We start from the raw sequence: 14,126 nt of genomic DNA on the forward strand, positions 1-14,126 counted from the left end.
GTATACCAATAATGATGATAATAACTGTCAGAGCCCTTTCCATATCAACTTCTCGACCAGGGCATGTTACCTTGATGAACCATTTCACCTTGGTGTTATTGTAATCCTGAGTTATAGAGGTGTTTCCCATAACTATTGTCTTTTAGGGACTACAAACTGGAGTCGTCACCTCGGATTAAATCGTTGGAGTTTTTTGACTCGTAGTCCGACCACAGAAGCGTTTAATCGGGTACAATGGCAGTCGGTGGGTCGCAGAATTCGTTCTATGTCGACAATTTGATGAAGAACCTTTTCAGTGTTTGAAACTCAAATCGCAGAAGAATGATGGTAAAAAGACTGAAGCACGATGACTGTGCAAAAGTATCCCTCAGAGGAGTGATTGTAGGACTGAATTTCTTGTTCAATTCTAGTTCAGTTCAGTTCTAGTTCAGTTTTAGTTCAGTTCTAGTCTAGTTCAGTTCTAGTTCAGTTCTAGTTCTAGTTCAGTTCTAGTGCAGTTCTAGTTCAGTTCTAGTTCAGTTCTAGTTCAGTTCTAGTTCAGTTCTAGTTCAGTTCTAGTTCAGTTCTAGTTCCGTTCTAGTTCAGTTCTAGTTCAGTTCTAGTTCAGTTCTAGTTCAGTTCTAGTTCAGTTCTAGTTCAGTTCTAGTTCAGTTCTAGTTCAGTTCTAGTTCAGTTCTTAGTTCAGTTCTAGTTCAGTTCTAGTTCAGTTCTAGTTCAGTTCTAGTTCAGTTCTAGTTCAGTTCTAGTTCAGTTCTAGTTCAGTTCTAGTTCAGTTCTAGTTCAGTTCTAGTTCAGTTCTAGTCAGTTCTAGTTCAGTTCTAGTTCAGTTCTAGTTCAGTTCTAGTTCAGTTCTAGTTCAGTTCATAGTTCAGTTCTAGTTCAGTTCAGTTCTAGTTCAGTTCTAGTTCAGTTCTAGTTCAGTTCTAGTTCAGTTCTAGTTCAGTTCTAGTTCAGTTCTAGTTCAGTTCTAGTTCAGTTCTAGTTCAGTTCTAGTTCAGTTCTAGTTCAGTTCTAGTTCAGTTCTAGTTTCAGTTCTAGTTCAGTTCTAGTTCAGTTCTAGTTCATTCTAGTTCAGTTCTAGTTCAGTTCTAGTTTCAGTTCTAGTTCGGTTCTAGTTCAGTTCTAGTTCAGTTCTAGTTCAGTTCTAGTTCAGTTCTAGTTCAGTTCTAGTTCAGTTCTAGTTCAGTTCTAGTTCAGTTTTCTAGTTGTTAGTCAGTTCTAGTTCAGTTCTAGTTCAGTTCTAGTTCAGTTCTAGTTCAGTTCTAGTTCAGTTCTAGTTCAGTTCTAGTTCAGTTCTAGTTCAGTTCTAGTTCAGTTCTAGTTCAGTCTAGTCAGTTCTAGTTCAGTTCTAGTTCAGTTCTAGTTCAGTTCTAGTTCAGTTCTAGTTCAGTTCTAGAGTTAGTTCAGTTCTAGTTCAGTTCTAGTTCAGTTCTAGTTCAGGTTCTAGTTCAGTTCTAGGTTCTAGTTCTAGTTGCAGTTCTAGTTCAGTTCTAGGTCAGTTCTAGTTCAGTTCTAGTTCAGTTCTAGTTCAGTTCTAGTTCAGTTCTAGTTCATGTTCTAGTTCAGTTCTAGTTCAGTTCTAGTTCAGTTCAGTTCTAGTTCAGTTCTAGTTCAGTTCTAGTTCAGTTCTAGTTCAGTTCTAGTTCAGTTCTAGTTCAGTTCTAGTTCAGTTCTAGTTCAGTTCTAGTTCAGTTCTAGTTCAGTTCTAGTTCAGTTCTAGTTCAGTTCTAGTTCAGTTCTAGTTCAGTTCTAGTTCAGTTCTAGTTCAGTTCTAGTTCAGTTCTAGTTCAGTTCTAGTTCAGTTCTAGTTCAGTTCTAGTTCAGTTCTAGTTCAGTTCTAGTTCAGTTCTAGTTCAGTTCTAGTTCAGTTCTAGTTCAGTTCTAGTTCAGTTCTAGTTCAGTTCTAGTTCAGTTCTAGTTCAGTTCTAGTTCAGTTCTAGTTCAGTTCTAGTTCAGTTCTAGTTCAGTTCTAGTTCAGTTCTAGTTCAGTTCTAGTTCAGTTCTAGTTCAGTTCTAGTTCAGTTCTAGTTACAGTTCTAGTTCAGTTCTAGTTCAGTTCTAGTTCAGTTCTAGTTCAGTTCTAGTTCAGTTCTAGTTCAGTTCTAGTTCAGTTCTAGTTCAGTTCTAGTTCAGTTCTAGTTCAGTTCTAGTTCAGTTCTAGTTCAGTTCTAGTTCAGTTCTAGTTCAGTTCTAGTCAGTTCTAGTTCAGTTCTAGTTCAGTTCTAGTTCAGTTCTAGTTCAGTTCTAGTTCAGTTCTAGTTCAGTTCTAGTTCAGTTCTAGTTCAGTTCTAGTTCAGTTCTAGTTCAGTTCTAGTTCAGTTCTAGTTCATTCTAGTTCAGTCAGTTCAGTTCTAGTTCAGTTCTAGTTCAGTTCTAGTTCAGTTCTAGTTCAGTTCTAGTTCAGTTCTAGTTCAGTTCTAGTTTCAGTTCTAGTTCAGTTTCTAGTTCAGTTCTAGTTCAGTTCTAGTTCAGTTCTAGTTCAGTTCTAGTTCAGTTCTAGTCAGTTCTAGTTCAGTTCTAGTTCAGTTCTAGTTCAGTTCTAGTTCAGTTCTAGTTCAGTTCTAGTTCAGTTCTAGTTCAGTTCTAGTTCAGTTCTAGTTCAGTTCTAGTTCAGTTCTAGTTCAGTTCTAGTTCAGTTCTAGTTCAGTTCTAGTTCAGTCTAGTTCAGTTCTAGTTCTAGTTCAGTTCTAGTTCAGTTCTAGTTCAGTTCTAGTTCAGTTCTAGTTCAGTTCTAGTTCAGTTCTAGTTCAGTTCTAGTTCAGTTCTAGTTCAGTTTTAGTTCAGTTCTAGTTCAGTTCTAGTTCAGTTCTAGTTCAGTTCTAGTTCAGTTCTAGTTCAGTTCTAATTCATTTCTAGTCAAAACATGCAAAAAAATTTTTTTGATGAAATTTTCAGAGGTTGTCTCGGATTATTGCCCATATCTCCGTTATTTATGGACGGATTTTGCTGATTATAAATAAAATAAGAATGGATGTCTGATAAAATTATTGAAGATTTGGATCCCGAAGATATCTGGGGTCTTCGGAAAATTGATTTCCCCAGACACGGACCGACAGATAGACAGATATGACGGACATGGCTGAATCGACTCCTCTATCTATAAGAAATTACTTTGATACTTAAAACATATCATAACCCTATCCAAAACCACCCTCGTAGGCTCTAAAACATTTTGTGGATATATTGTGTCTTCAAACAAAAGCATACAAAACAGAAATAGACCAAATAATCTAAACTAAAATTGACACACTATAACCATGTTCAAATTAAATACAGGGAGTGTTTGTGTATCCAACATCTGTGAGTAAATAGATTTTAATTTATTTATAAGGATTATAGATTACAGATTAAACCCACATTCGTTCGTTCAATTCTATTTTATTTTATTTTATAAAATTAAACAATTTAGATGGATGTCTTCGCAAGTGTTATTTAAGAAATTAAAATTGAATTATTTAAAACTATTCGTAAATGAATTTTTAATTGTTGTCTTATTGTGTCCATATTCAAACTTAATTCTTAAGTAATTGTTTGTTAAATTTTAATTTGTTTTGTATTTGTGTAAAAATAGTTAGCATCCTTTTTCTTGCTCCAAAAAAAAAGACTACAGTTCCTTTAGCTTGCACTTGACAACTACATATAAATGTATGTACGTATGTGTGTGTTTTGTATGAATTGTTGTGGTGTCAGTTAGTTTTCCGCCTTTTTGAAGTTTTTGCAAAAATATAAAATAATACTTATGTAAGAAAAACTTCAATCTTATATTTTTGTTTTCAAACTTAAATTGCTTGATAAAGGACAACAATAAAAACCAAGGATTATGTATAGAGTAAATGTTATTGTTAAGATAAAGGTTATTAAAACAATATTCTTAGTTTGGGGTTAAACTAATCATTTTTTAGGTTAGAGCAGAAGACATAGTTTTAATTTCATTTTGTAGCTAACTATAATAGTGTAAAAATGGAAAATTTTTGTAATTTTTTGGAAAACTTTTTATGAAATATGTGTCTATAATGTCCATCTAATTAGTTTTTATTTGCATTTTAAAAATCTATCTGTTATTTTTAATAAAGCTTTTGTTGCTAAAAAGTTTTTTGATGCTGGCAATATTTTAGACTTAACATTTTTTCTTATTCTAGCCATCAACCTTATTTTACAAATTTTACTTTATTAAAGTCCCACACCATTTATTTACATACTTATGTGCATTAATTTTATACAGTACAAAAGCTTTCTTATTGGATTTTTGAGAAAATGCCGCATATTGTCGCTCTTCCATATAAATCACATTTTATTTCAATTCAAGCAGCAATTGGAATTGAATAAACTAATTGCGTGCATATGGAAATATAACAAAACCAGTCCATATATATTACTTCTTTATATTAAACCAATAAAGATTTTCCAAGACAATTTGAAATTGGAAAAAGTGAGAAAAAGTTTGAAAGATTGTAAAATTATGGGACCAAGATATAGTTGGACATATCCGTTTTCCTAATTTCTATATATTAAAGCAATTTTGATTTGCTTAAAGGGAAGTTAGGGCCAAATATGGACCCATCCTCATGAAATTGAATGTCATAATACTTAAGAAATTAGAATTATAAGATCAAATAATTTTCTAAAGAGGCTTCGCTAGACGGGATCGAATAAAGCCCGATCATTTTAAAAATCAGAAATATCATTAATGTTAGATGCATACATTTGAGTGGTCAGTTTTTAGAGGACCTATGTGTAATAATGGACTGAACCAATATTTCGACCTTGGTGAAATCTTCTATACATATGGGCAATTTCGTATCAAGTGACCCAACTTTTAAAATCGAGAAGCTCATCGCTCTAGAAGCTCTTAAAGTATAAGCTTTCTATTAAGCAAAAAAAAAGGCCCATTTTGAAAAAAAAATTAAAATTTAATATTTGAAGAAATAGCTATCTGAAATCCTTGGACAAAGGGCCAATAGGTGAAAAGTTACACTCATTTGAATAAAACCCTGTATAACCAAAATATTCAACTTTGACCTCCTCTAAGTACGGTAGTTGTTAACCGATAGAGCTGAAAATTTGTGTCTGATCTACTACCCAATAGTACTAATGCAAATTTCATTAAAATCGAAAGACATCGATTTTTAAAGTTATGTCACTTGACACGAAATGACCCATATATAACACAACCAGCCAAATATTACTTCTTAATGTTAATCCAATAAAGATCTCCCAAGACTGTTTGATATTGGAAAAAGTTCGAAAGATCGTAAAATAATGGGATCAAGATATAGTTAGACATAGCATAAAGGAAGGTTAGGGACAAATATGGACCTATCCTCATGAAATTTAATGTCGCAATATTAAAGCTTTTACGGAAATCGGGATCGAATCATTATATAATAAATAATAATGTTAGATGCATACATTTTGGTGATCAGTTTTTATAGGACCTATGTATGTGAAATAATGGAAATAATTATTTCGATCCTGATAAAATCTTATATATATGTATATAAACATGAATTTGTGTGTTTTAAGTCTGTAGACGACTTAACGGCTCGACCGATTTTATTAACATTTTCACAGAATCTTCTTGTATGTCTGGAAGGAATTATGGGATACTTTTAATTTCGAAATTTTGAGTAAGCGAGATGTCACGCCTACATGCAATATAAATATTAGAATTTGCATATCTCAGAAACTGCATCAGCTAGAGTCCTTAAATGTTATATGGTCAATTTTGACATTTGTGGTCAAAATGGGCGGACAGCATAGAAGGGACGTGGCACCTCCCATATAAAAAAAATATTAAAGGAGTATATCTGAGTAAATATAACAGTTAGAATCCTAACGGAGTCACTTTGTTATCATTATGAATATTTAAAATATAATGGGCGGAACATTTGGGAATAAAATGAGCCTACTACCTATAATGGTCGGGCACTTCCCATATAAAGAAAATATTAACTTAGTATATCTAAGAATATAAAACTGTTAGAGTACTCAAATTTTCGGAACCGCATTAGAATCAATTGGAATATTTACTCCCCAAATGCACTGACTAGTAAAAAGAGGCGTGGCACGAATGAATTAAATACAAAAATTCGTATATCTGTGAATCTACCAGAGCTAGAATCCTCCAAAATTACATGAATAACACTTTAACATTTATGTGAACATTTGGGTAATATATTTGCGGATAAAAAGTAAGGGGCGTCCCACCTCTCATATGAATTAAATACAACAATTCATATATCTGGGAAACCGTCGGAGTTGAAATCCTTAAACGTTAAACTACACTTGAATATTTGGAAAAATGGGTGGTGAACTTACAATAGTTGTACCTCCCATAAGAATAAAATACCAAATTGAATATAAAATTGAAAAGGCTTTCTTAATTACATTATTTACAGAGTAGCGAAGTACACTGGGTATTGCTATTAGACTATAAATTTGACTTAAGTACAATGTTTAGATGGAAAGACAGACAAACGAACGGATATAGCTAAATAGTCTTAGAAAACTATTCTGATTGATTGCTAGATTATAAATTTGAATTAAGTATTACAATTTGTAAATAAAAAGACAGACAGACAAACGGATATAGCTAAATAGTGTTAGAAAATTATTCTGAACCGATTGCTATACTTTATCTATACTTTATCTATAGCCATCGAAAAACGTTAAGTAAAAGGTTAAAATGCTGAAGCTTTCATGATCAAGCAGTGGTTAAAATGCTGAAAAATGACTTACACAATAGCTTTAAGTCATTACTATAACACGGTGATGTTATTAGAGGCAAGTACATCAGAATCGCTTATAAATTATTAGAATAATTGGTAAATGTGAATATGACCACAAAGCTTTTAAAGGAAATGGTCAAAGCTTTCTTTTGAGTAAAAAAGTGGAAAAAATTAATTAAACAAATATATTGAAAAATCTTATTTTTGAGTTAAAAATTATTTTTTTGCTCGGTATCCCACTCGCGTCCCACTAAACGCCTATAAAGTCCTTAAACGAAATTGTATAAACTTTCTTTTGAACAAAAAAGGCTCATTTTGGAAAAAAATAAAAAAAATATTAAAAAAATTAAACACACATTTTTGGAAACATTGAAGAAATAGCTATCTATAGTCCGTAAACAATTTTTTCTAGAACCAATTGGTGAAAAGTTACACACATTTGAAAAAAAAACACTGTATGAACAAAATGTCCAACTTTGACCTCTAACTCCGGCAGTTCTTGATCGATAAAGATGAAAATTTGTGTCTGGTCTACTTACATTAGAGCAAATTTCATCCAAATTAATTTTTAAGTTTGGTCACTTGCCCTTATATGTATGTCTCTCTGTCTCCGGTTTATGATTGATAATATCTAAATTTAAAATAAAATTTTTATGCACTGATAAATTTTATACATATATAAAATAGCCTGCAAAAACTGGGTAATGGCTTTCAATTGTAATTACTTACCTAACAACATACTTTTCAATGACTACTACATATGGTCTGGATTACATAGAAGTAGTCTAATAAGGTCTTACTAATAATGTGTTATATAAATAATTTCTAATTCATTAGTCATCTTGCCAGTGAAGATACAGATGCTGTATACGTTTATTCATGTGATTTACAATGACTACTTTTTCTAATTACTTGTAATCGTTTGTGGTAAGTACTTGCCTCCAATGACATCACCGTGTTAAAATAATGACTAAAAATGCTATTGTGTAAGTAAATTTTAGCATTTTAACTTCTTACATAGTTTTTACTGGGTAAGTTGTACTTACAATTAAAATTGTAAATTAAAGAATATGAAACACAATTTTTATTTTTATCTTATTTATTTAAAATTAATTTCGAATTATAATATCGTAATTTCAAAGAAGACCAACATAACTACATACTATTATTTTCATATCAGATTACAACCAAGGTAAATAATACCAATACTGCTGTGGAATTCAAAAAATTAATAAATACATACAAATACAAAAAAGAAAAATCAAAGAAATTAAAAAATAAAATGAAAAAAAAAAACACACACGCACAGTGTAACTACTAGCTTAAAGCGAATGGCAAACTTAACATCATTATTGTCATAATCATTGGCATATACGGGGAAAAAGGCATAAATATCGAAAAAAAACACAAATATGTATATTCATGTCATGAATGGTGAACGATTCGGAAAAACAATAAAGCAGCACAGAAAAAAAGTATTAAAATACAAAAACAAACAAACAACAGAATGAAAGAGGCAGGCAGCAGCAACTGCAAAAAAAAACTATTCAATATAACGATATGGAAATTCGTAATTAATTTATTTTTTTACGTATTAATTCTGAAACTGCCACGTTATCTCGTACACTCAGGTATTATTTATCTTTTCTGTATCGTGTGTGTGTTCACTGCTGTCACAACCATCCTCGATGGATCCATCATTAATGCCAACATCTTTGCCAGCACTGCCAATATCGCCGGTAAATAAATGCAGCAAACAGCTGCGTTTCACATACAAAAAGGCCACCAGTGCACACAAAAGAAAGGCGACACCAATCGAGCTGCCAATTAGTAGAGCACGCATTTTACGCTGCGATGGCACTTCAATTATTAATTCACCACTCGGCACTTGGTCGCCATCGGCGGAAATGGCCAATACACGTACTTTAAATGTGGAATCCTCTTTGAGGTGTCGCAATTGATAGAAATTGTCAAATGTTTCGACTGTGCCAACAAGATGATGTTCCGGTTCCTTCCACCAACGTACCGTATAGAGGCGTAACATGTCCAACCCCTGCTGTGGATGTTCCCAGTGTAGAAGCCAACCTTGTTGATTATTAATGGCACTTAAATTCCAGGGTGCACTTAAGCTACCCGTACTTGGTGAAGGATTGTTGTTGTTAGCGATGTCGTTGTCACTACTACTGCTGGGTTCACGATGCTGTGTGTATTCCACTCTAGTAGACTCTACGACGCCGACATTGTCTTCATCTGCTGTTACTTTCGATGATGCTGCAAACAGAATTGAGAGCGAAAAAAATTATATATAAAAGTATTAAAAAGTTTAATTTAAATAAAAGAAATAAAAACGAATTGCGAAAAAATTATTTAGATTTGTTTTTGTAGGACATATTGTAAAAAAGGAAAGTTTTATAATTTAACGTTGGCAAAAATAAGGACAGTAATAACTAAATGAAATAATTGTATTTGTATTCTAGCAATAATGAAGTACAAAAAAGTTTTTATTTAAATGCAACCGAAGTTAGTGTAATCTGAATACTAAGTCTGAAAAGTTAATGATCACTGAACTAGAACTGAACTAGAACTGAACTAGAACTGAACGAGAACTGACTGGAACTGGAACTGAACTAGAACTGAACTAGAACTGAACTAGAACTGAACTAGAACTGAACTAGAACTTAACTAGAACTGAACTAGACTGAACTAGAACGGAACTAAACTGAACTAGAACTGAACTAGAACTGAACTAGAACTGAACTAGAACTGAACTAGAACTGAACTAGAACTGAACTAGAACTGAACTAGAACTGAACTAGAACTGAACTAGAACTGAACTAGAAACTGAACTAGGACTGAACTAGAACTGAACTCAGAACTGAACTAGAAATGAACTAGAACTGAACTAGAACTGAACTAGAACTGAACTAGAACTGAACTATGAACTGAACTAGAACTGAACTAGGACTGAACTAGAACGTGAACTAGAACTGAACTAGAACTGAACTAGAACTGAACTAGAACTGAACTAGAACTGAACTAGAACTGAACTAGAACTGAACTAGAACTGAACTAGACTGAACTAGAACTGAACTAGAACTGAACTAGAACTGAACTAGAACTGAACTAGACTGAACTAGAACTGAACTAGAACTGAACTAGAACTGAACTAGAACTGAACTAGAACTGAACTAGAACTGAACTAGAACTGAACTAGAACTGAACTAGAACTGAACTAGAACTGAACTAGAACTGAACTAGAACTGACTAGAACTGAACTAGAACTGAACTAGAACTGAACTAGAACTGAACTAGAACTGAACTAGAACTGAACTAGAACTGAACTAGAACTGAACTAGAACTGAACTAGAACTGAACTAGAACTGAACTAGAACTGAACTAGAACTGAACTAGAACTGAACTAGAACTGAACTAGAACTGAACTAGAACTGAACTAGAACTGAACTAGAACTGAACTAGAACTGAACTAGAACTGAACTAGAACTGAACTAGAACTGAACTAGAACTGAACTAGAACTGAACTAGAACTGAACTGAACCTAGAACTGAACTAGAACTGAACTAGAACTGAACTAGAACTGAACTAGGACTGAACTAGAACTGAACTAGAACTGAACTAGAACTGAACTAGAAACTGAACTAGAACTGAACTAGAACTGAACTAGAACTGAACTAGAACTGAACTAGAACTGAACTAGAACTGAACTAGAACTGAACTAGAACTGAACTAGAACTGAACTAGACTGAACTAGAACTGAACTAGAACTGAACAGACTAGAACTGAACTAGAACTGAACTAGAACTGAACTAGAACTGAACTAGAACTGAACTAGGACTGAACTAGGACCTGAACTAGAACTGAACTAGAACTGAACTAGAACTGAACTAGGAACTGAACTAGAACTGAACTAGAACTGAACTAGAACTGAACTAGAACTGAACTAGAACTGAACTAGAACTGAACTAGGACTGAACTAGGAACTGAACTAGAACTGAACTAGAACTGAACTAGAACTGAACTAGGACTGAACTAGAACTGAACTAGAACTGAACTAGAACTGAACTAGAACTGAACTAGAACTGAACTAGAACTGAACTAGAACTGAACTAGAACTGAACTAGAACTGAACTAGGACTGAACTAGAACTGAACTAGAACTGAACTAGAACTGAACTAGAACTGAACTAGGACTGAACTAGAACTGAACTAGAACTGAACTAGAACTGAACTAGAACTGAACTAGAACTGAACTAGGACTGAACTAGAACTGAACTAGAACTGAACTAGAACTGAACTAGAACTGAACTAGAACTGAACTAGAACTGAACTAGAACTAGAACTGAACTAGAACTGAACTAGAACTGAACTAGAACTGAACTAGAACTGAACTAGAACTGAACTAGAACTGAACTAGAACTGAACTAGGACTGAACTAGAACTGAACTAGAACTGAACTAGAACTGAACTAGAACTGAACTAGAACTGAACTAGAACTGAACTAGAACTGAACTAGAACTGAACTAGAACTGAACTAGAACTGAACTAGAACTGAACTAGAACTGAACTAGAACTGAACTAGAACTGAACTAGAACTGAACTAGAACTGAACTAGAACTGAACTAGAACTGAACTAGAACTGAACTAGAACTGAACTAGAACTGAACTAGAACTGAACTAGAACTGAACTAGAACTGAACTAGAACTGAACTAGAACTGAACTAGAACTGAACTAGAACTGAACTAGAACTGAACTAGAACTGAACTAGAACTGAACTAGAACTGAACTAGAACTGAACTAGAACTGAACTAGAACTGAACTAGAACTGAACTAGAACTGAACTAGAACTGAACTAGAACTGAACTAGAACTGAACTAGAACTGAACTAGAACTGACTAGAACTGAACTAGAACTGAACTAGAACTGAACTAGAACTGAACTAGAACTGAACTAGAACTGAACTAGAACTGAACTAGAACTGAACTAGAACTGAACTAGAACTGAACTAGAACTGAACTAGAACTGAACTAGAACTGAACTAGAACTGAACTAGAACTGAACTAGAACTGAACTAGAACTGAACTAGAACTGAACTAGAACTGAACTAGAACTGAAGTAGAACTGAACTAGAACTAAAAAGAACTGAACTAGAACTAAACCAGAACTGAACTAGAACCAACATTTCAAAAATAACTTTTAGGTCGTTCATACCCAAATAATTTTGTTACTCAAAAATGCTACAGCTTACACTAAATGTTAAACAAACATTTTTAATTTTGCATCTCTAAATAATTGTTAATATTAAACAAGTATTCTTTTACTTCTTTCACAATTCATAGAAAACAATGGCAGAAATTCTCTTATTGAATTAAACTTACGTTGCGTTGAAAATCGAAATTGTTTACTGAACATGCCATCGCCATATTTATCCTGGCTCAGTACCATAAATTCATATTCGCGTCCCGGCTGCAGATGCTGTATTGTTGCTTCCATAACGTTCTTTTGTACGATACGCATTGTACGCCATTCTGGTGCATCCGTTAGACGATACCAAACAGTATATTCGAGATTCGGCCGCAAGTATCCTGTATGACAGTGCAAAAATAAAAATAATGCAGAAAAAAAAAATAAAGGGAAGAGGGTATTAACAAAACAAAAATAAAAATCATATATACTATATCCAATATATAGAACGAAATATGTTTGTGTGTATGCATATAAACTTAAAAAAGCAAACGGGTAAAAAATATTTAAATATACACAAATATGTGCGTTTAAACGGTAAAATGAAAAATTTTATTTGAATTTTTAGCTGCATAAGGAAAACTACTATCCATGGGTTTGTATAGCATATAAATATTTCTAGGTATGGTTGTATGTTTATGAAGAGAATTTAAATTATTTCTTTATTATAATTAAATTGCAATATAAATATTTTATTTCTGTATGGTAGCAATATATTTTTTCGTTAAATCATAACAATTCAGCGGGAAATATTGCAAGGGCTTCACTGTATAGGCCTTTTAAAGGACATATTAACACATTCTAAAAGTGCAATACTTATTACACCTTGCCTTCTAAGTATAGTTGTTCTGGACGTGGAGCCTCTAGATTAACATTGTATAATTTAAGCTGTTACAACAACATATTGCATTATTGCAAAAGGTGTTTAGGAAATAATATGAAATAGTCTAGTCTTTACTACTCTATAGACTAAAGACCTTATTCATAAAAATTTATCAAAAACAATTTTTAATACAAAATTAAAAACAATTTTTAATACAAAATTAAAAACAATTTTTAATACAAAATTAAAAACAATTTTTAATACAAAATTTGAACTATAAACCTTTGATAAATGTTTATTAATAGCACCCTAAGTATACATATATTGGCTTAATGGATTAGTATATTGGCTTGTCTATGGACTAGTTCATTGCCCAGTCCATGGGTTTTTAACTAGTCTATGGGCTACTTTATTGACTAGTTTTTGGACTTGTCTATAACTAATCTATCTAGTCTATGAAAGAGTATATTGACTATTGATTAGTATATTGACTAGTAAATGGACTAATCTATTGACAGGTCTTTGGACTAGTTTTTGGTTAGTTTTCATTAGTTTAACTTTAGCACTAACCAGCCCAGTCCATACACTAGTGGACTAGATTTTCGACAATGGAACTCTGTGATCTCCGATTGGAGTTGCACCTATTTGGTGCATAACCGTAAAGTTCACATATAAAGTAGATTCCTTCAGTCCGTAATCAAACTACAGTTCGCAATTTTCAAGATAATTTGATAAAATTTGGCACATACGTCGTTACTTTTCACCTAAGGACGAAGCCATTATTTCACCAAGCCTCTATACAACCGCACCCCCCGAATAGGGCGATCCAGTATCCCTACAAAAATCGGCATAACTAAGTTTTATAAGAGCCTAAATTATACGTCTGATTATCGTAATGATCGCGGTTCATTTGACCCTAGTCAGAAACAAAGCTCTTGTCAGACCTTCAGCAGAAGACAATTCAGTAACGGTTTTGCAACTTTGCGGTGTGTCCCTGGTCTTTACAAAACAATGCGCTTAGGAAGGCCTCTTTATTGCATAAATTTCCCGATGTTATATGTTTTTTATGCCCACCATCAAAAAAGATGGGGGTATATTGATTTTGTCATTCCGTGTGTAACACATCGTAATATTGTTCACAGACTCTATAAAGTATATATATTCTGGGACCTCGTAAGATTCTAAGACGATCTAGCTATGTCCGTCCGTCTGTCTGTTGTTGCACAAAAAAAAAAGAGATATTGAGATGAAATTTTCCTAAAATATTTTTTATTGATCAGAAATGTGTGGTATTGAAAATGGGAGCTTCAAACATT

General features: G+C 33.1%; 1 protein-coding gene across 1 annotated transcript in view; it reads right to left on the reverse strand.

The window, feature by feature from the left end:
• Positions 1 to 7,821: 7,821 nt before the first annotated feature.
• Positions 7,822 to 14,126, reverse strand: part of LOC119606847 (protein borderless) — a 62,048-nt gene continuing 55,743 nt past the window's right edge. The window contains exons 7-9 of the mRNA XM_037960495.1: positions 12,122 to 12,328; positions 8,320 to 8,999; positions 7,822 to 8,258 (exon numbers count right to left, since the gene is read on the reverse strand). Coding sequence (XP_037816423.1) covers positions 8,356 to 8,999; positions 12,122 to 12,328 — 851 coding nt within the window. The 3' untranslated portion in view covers positions 7,822 to 8,258; positions 8,320 to 8,355. The remainder of the gene's footprint in view (positions 8,259 to 8,319; positions 9,000 to 12,121; positions 12,329 to 14,126) is intronic.

The sequence above is a fragment of the Lucilia sericata genome, unplaced genomic scaffold (assembly GCF_015586225.1).
Source record: "Lucilia sericata isolate MDLA Ls3-8-SP2 unplaced genomic scaffold, ASM1558622v1 Contig000628F_arrow, whole genome shotgun sequence".
Lineage (NCBI taxonomy): Eukaryota > Metazoa > Arthropoda > Insecta > Diptera > Calliphoridae > Lucilia > Lucilia sericata.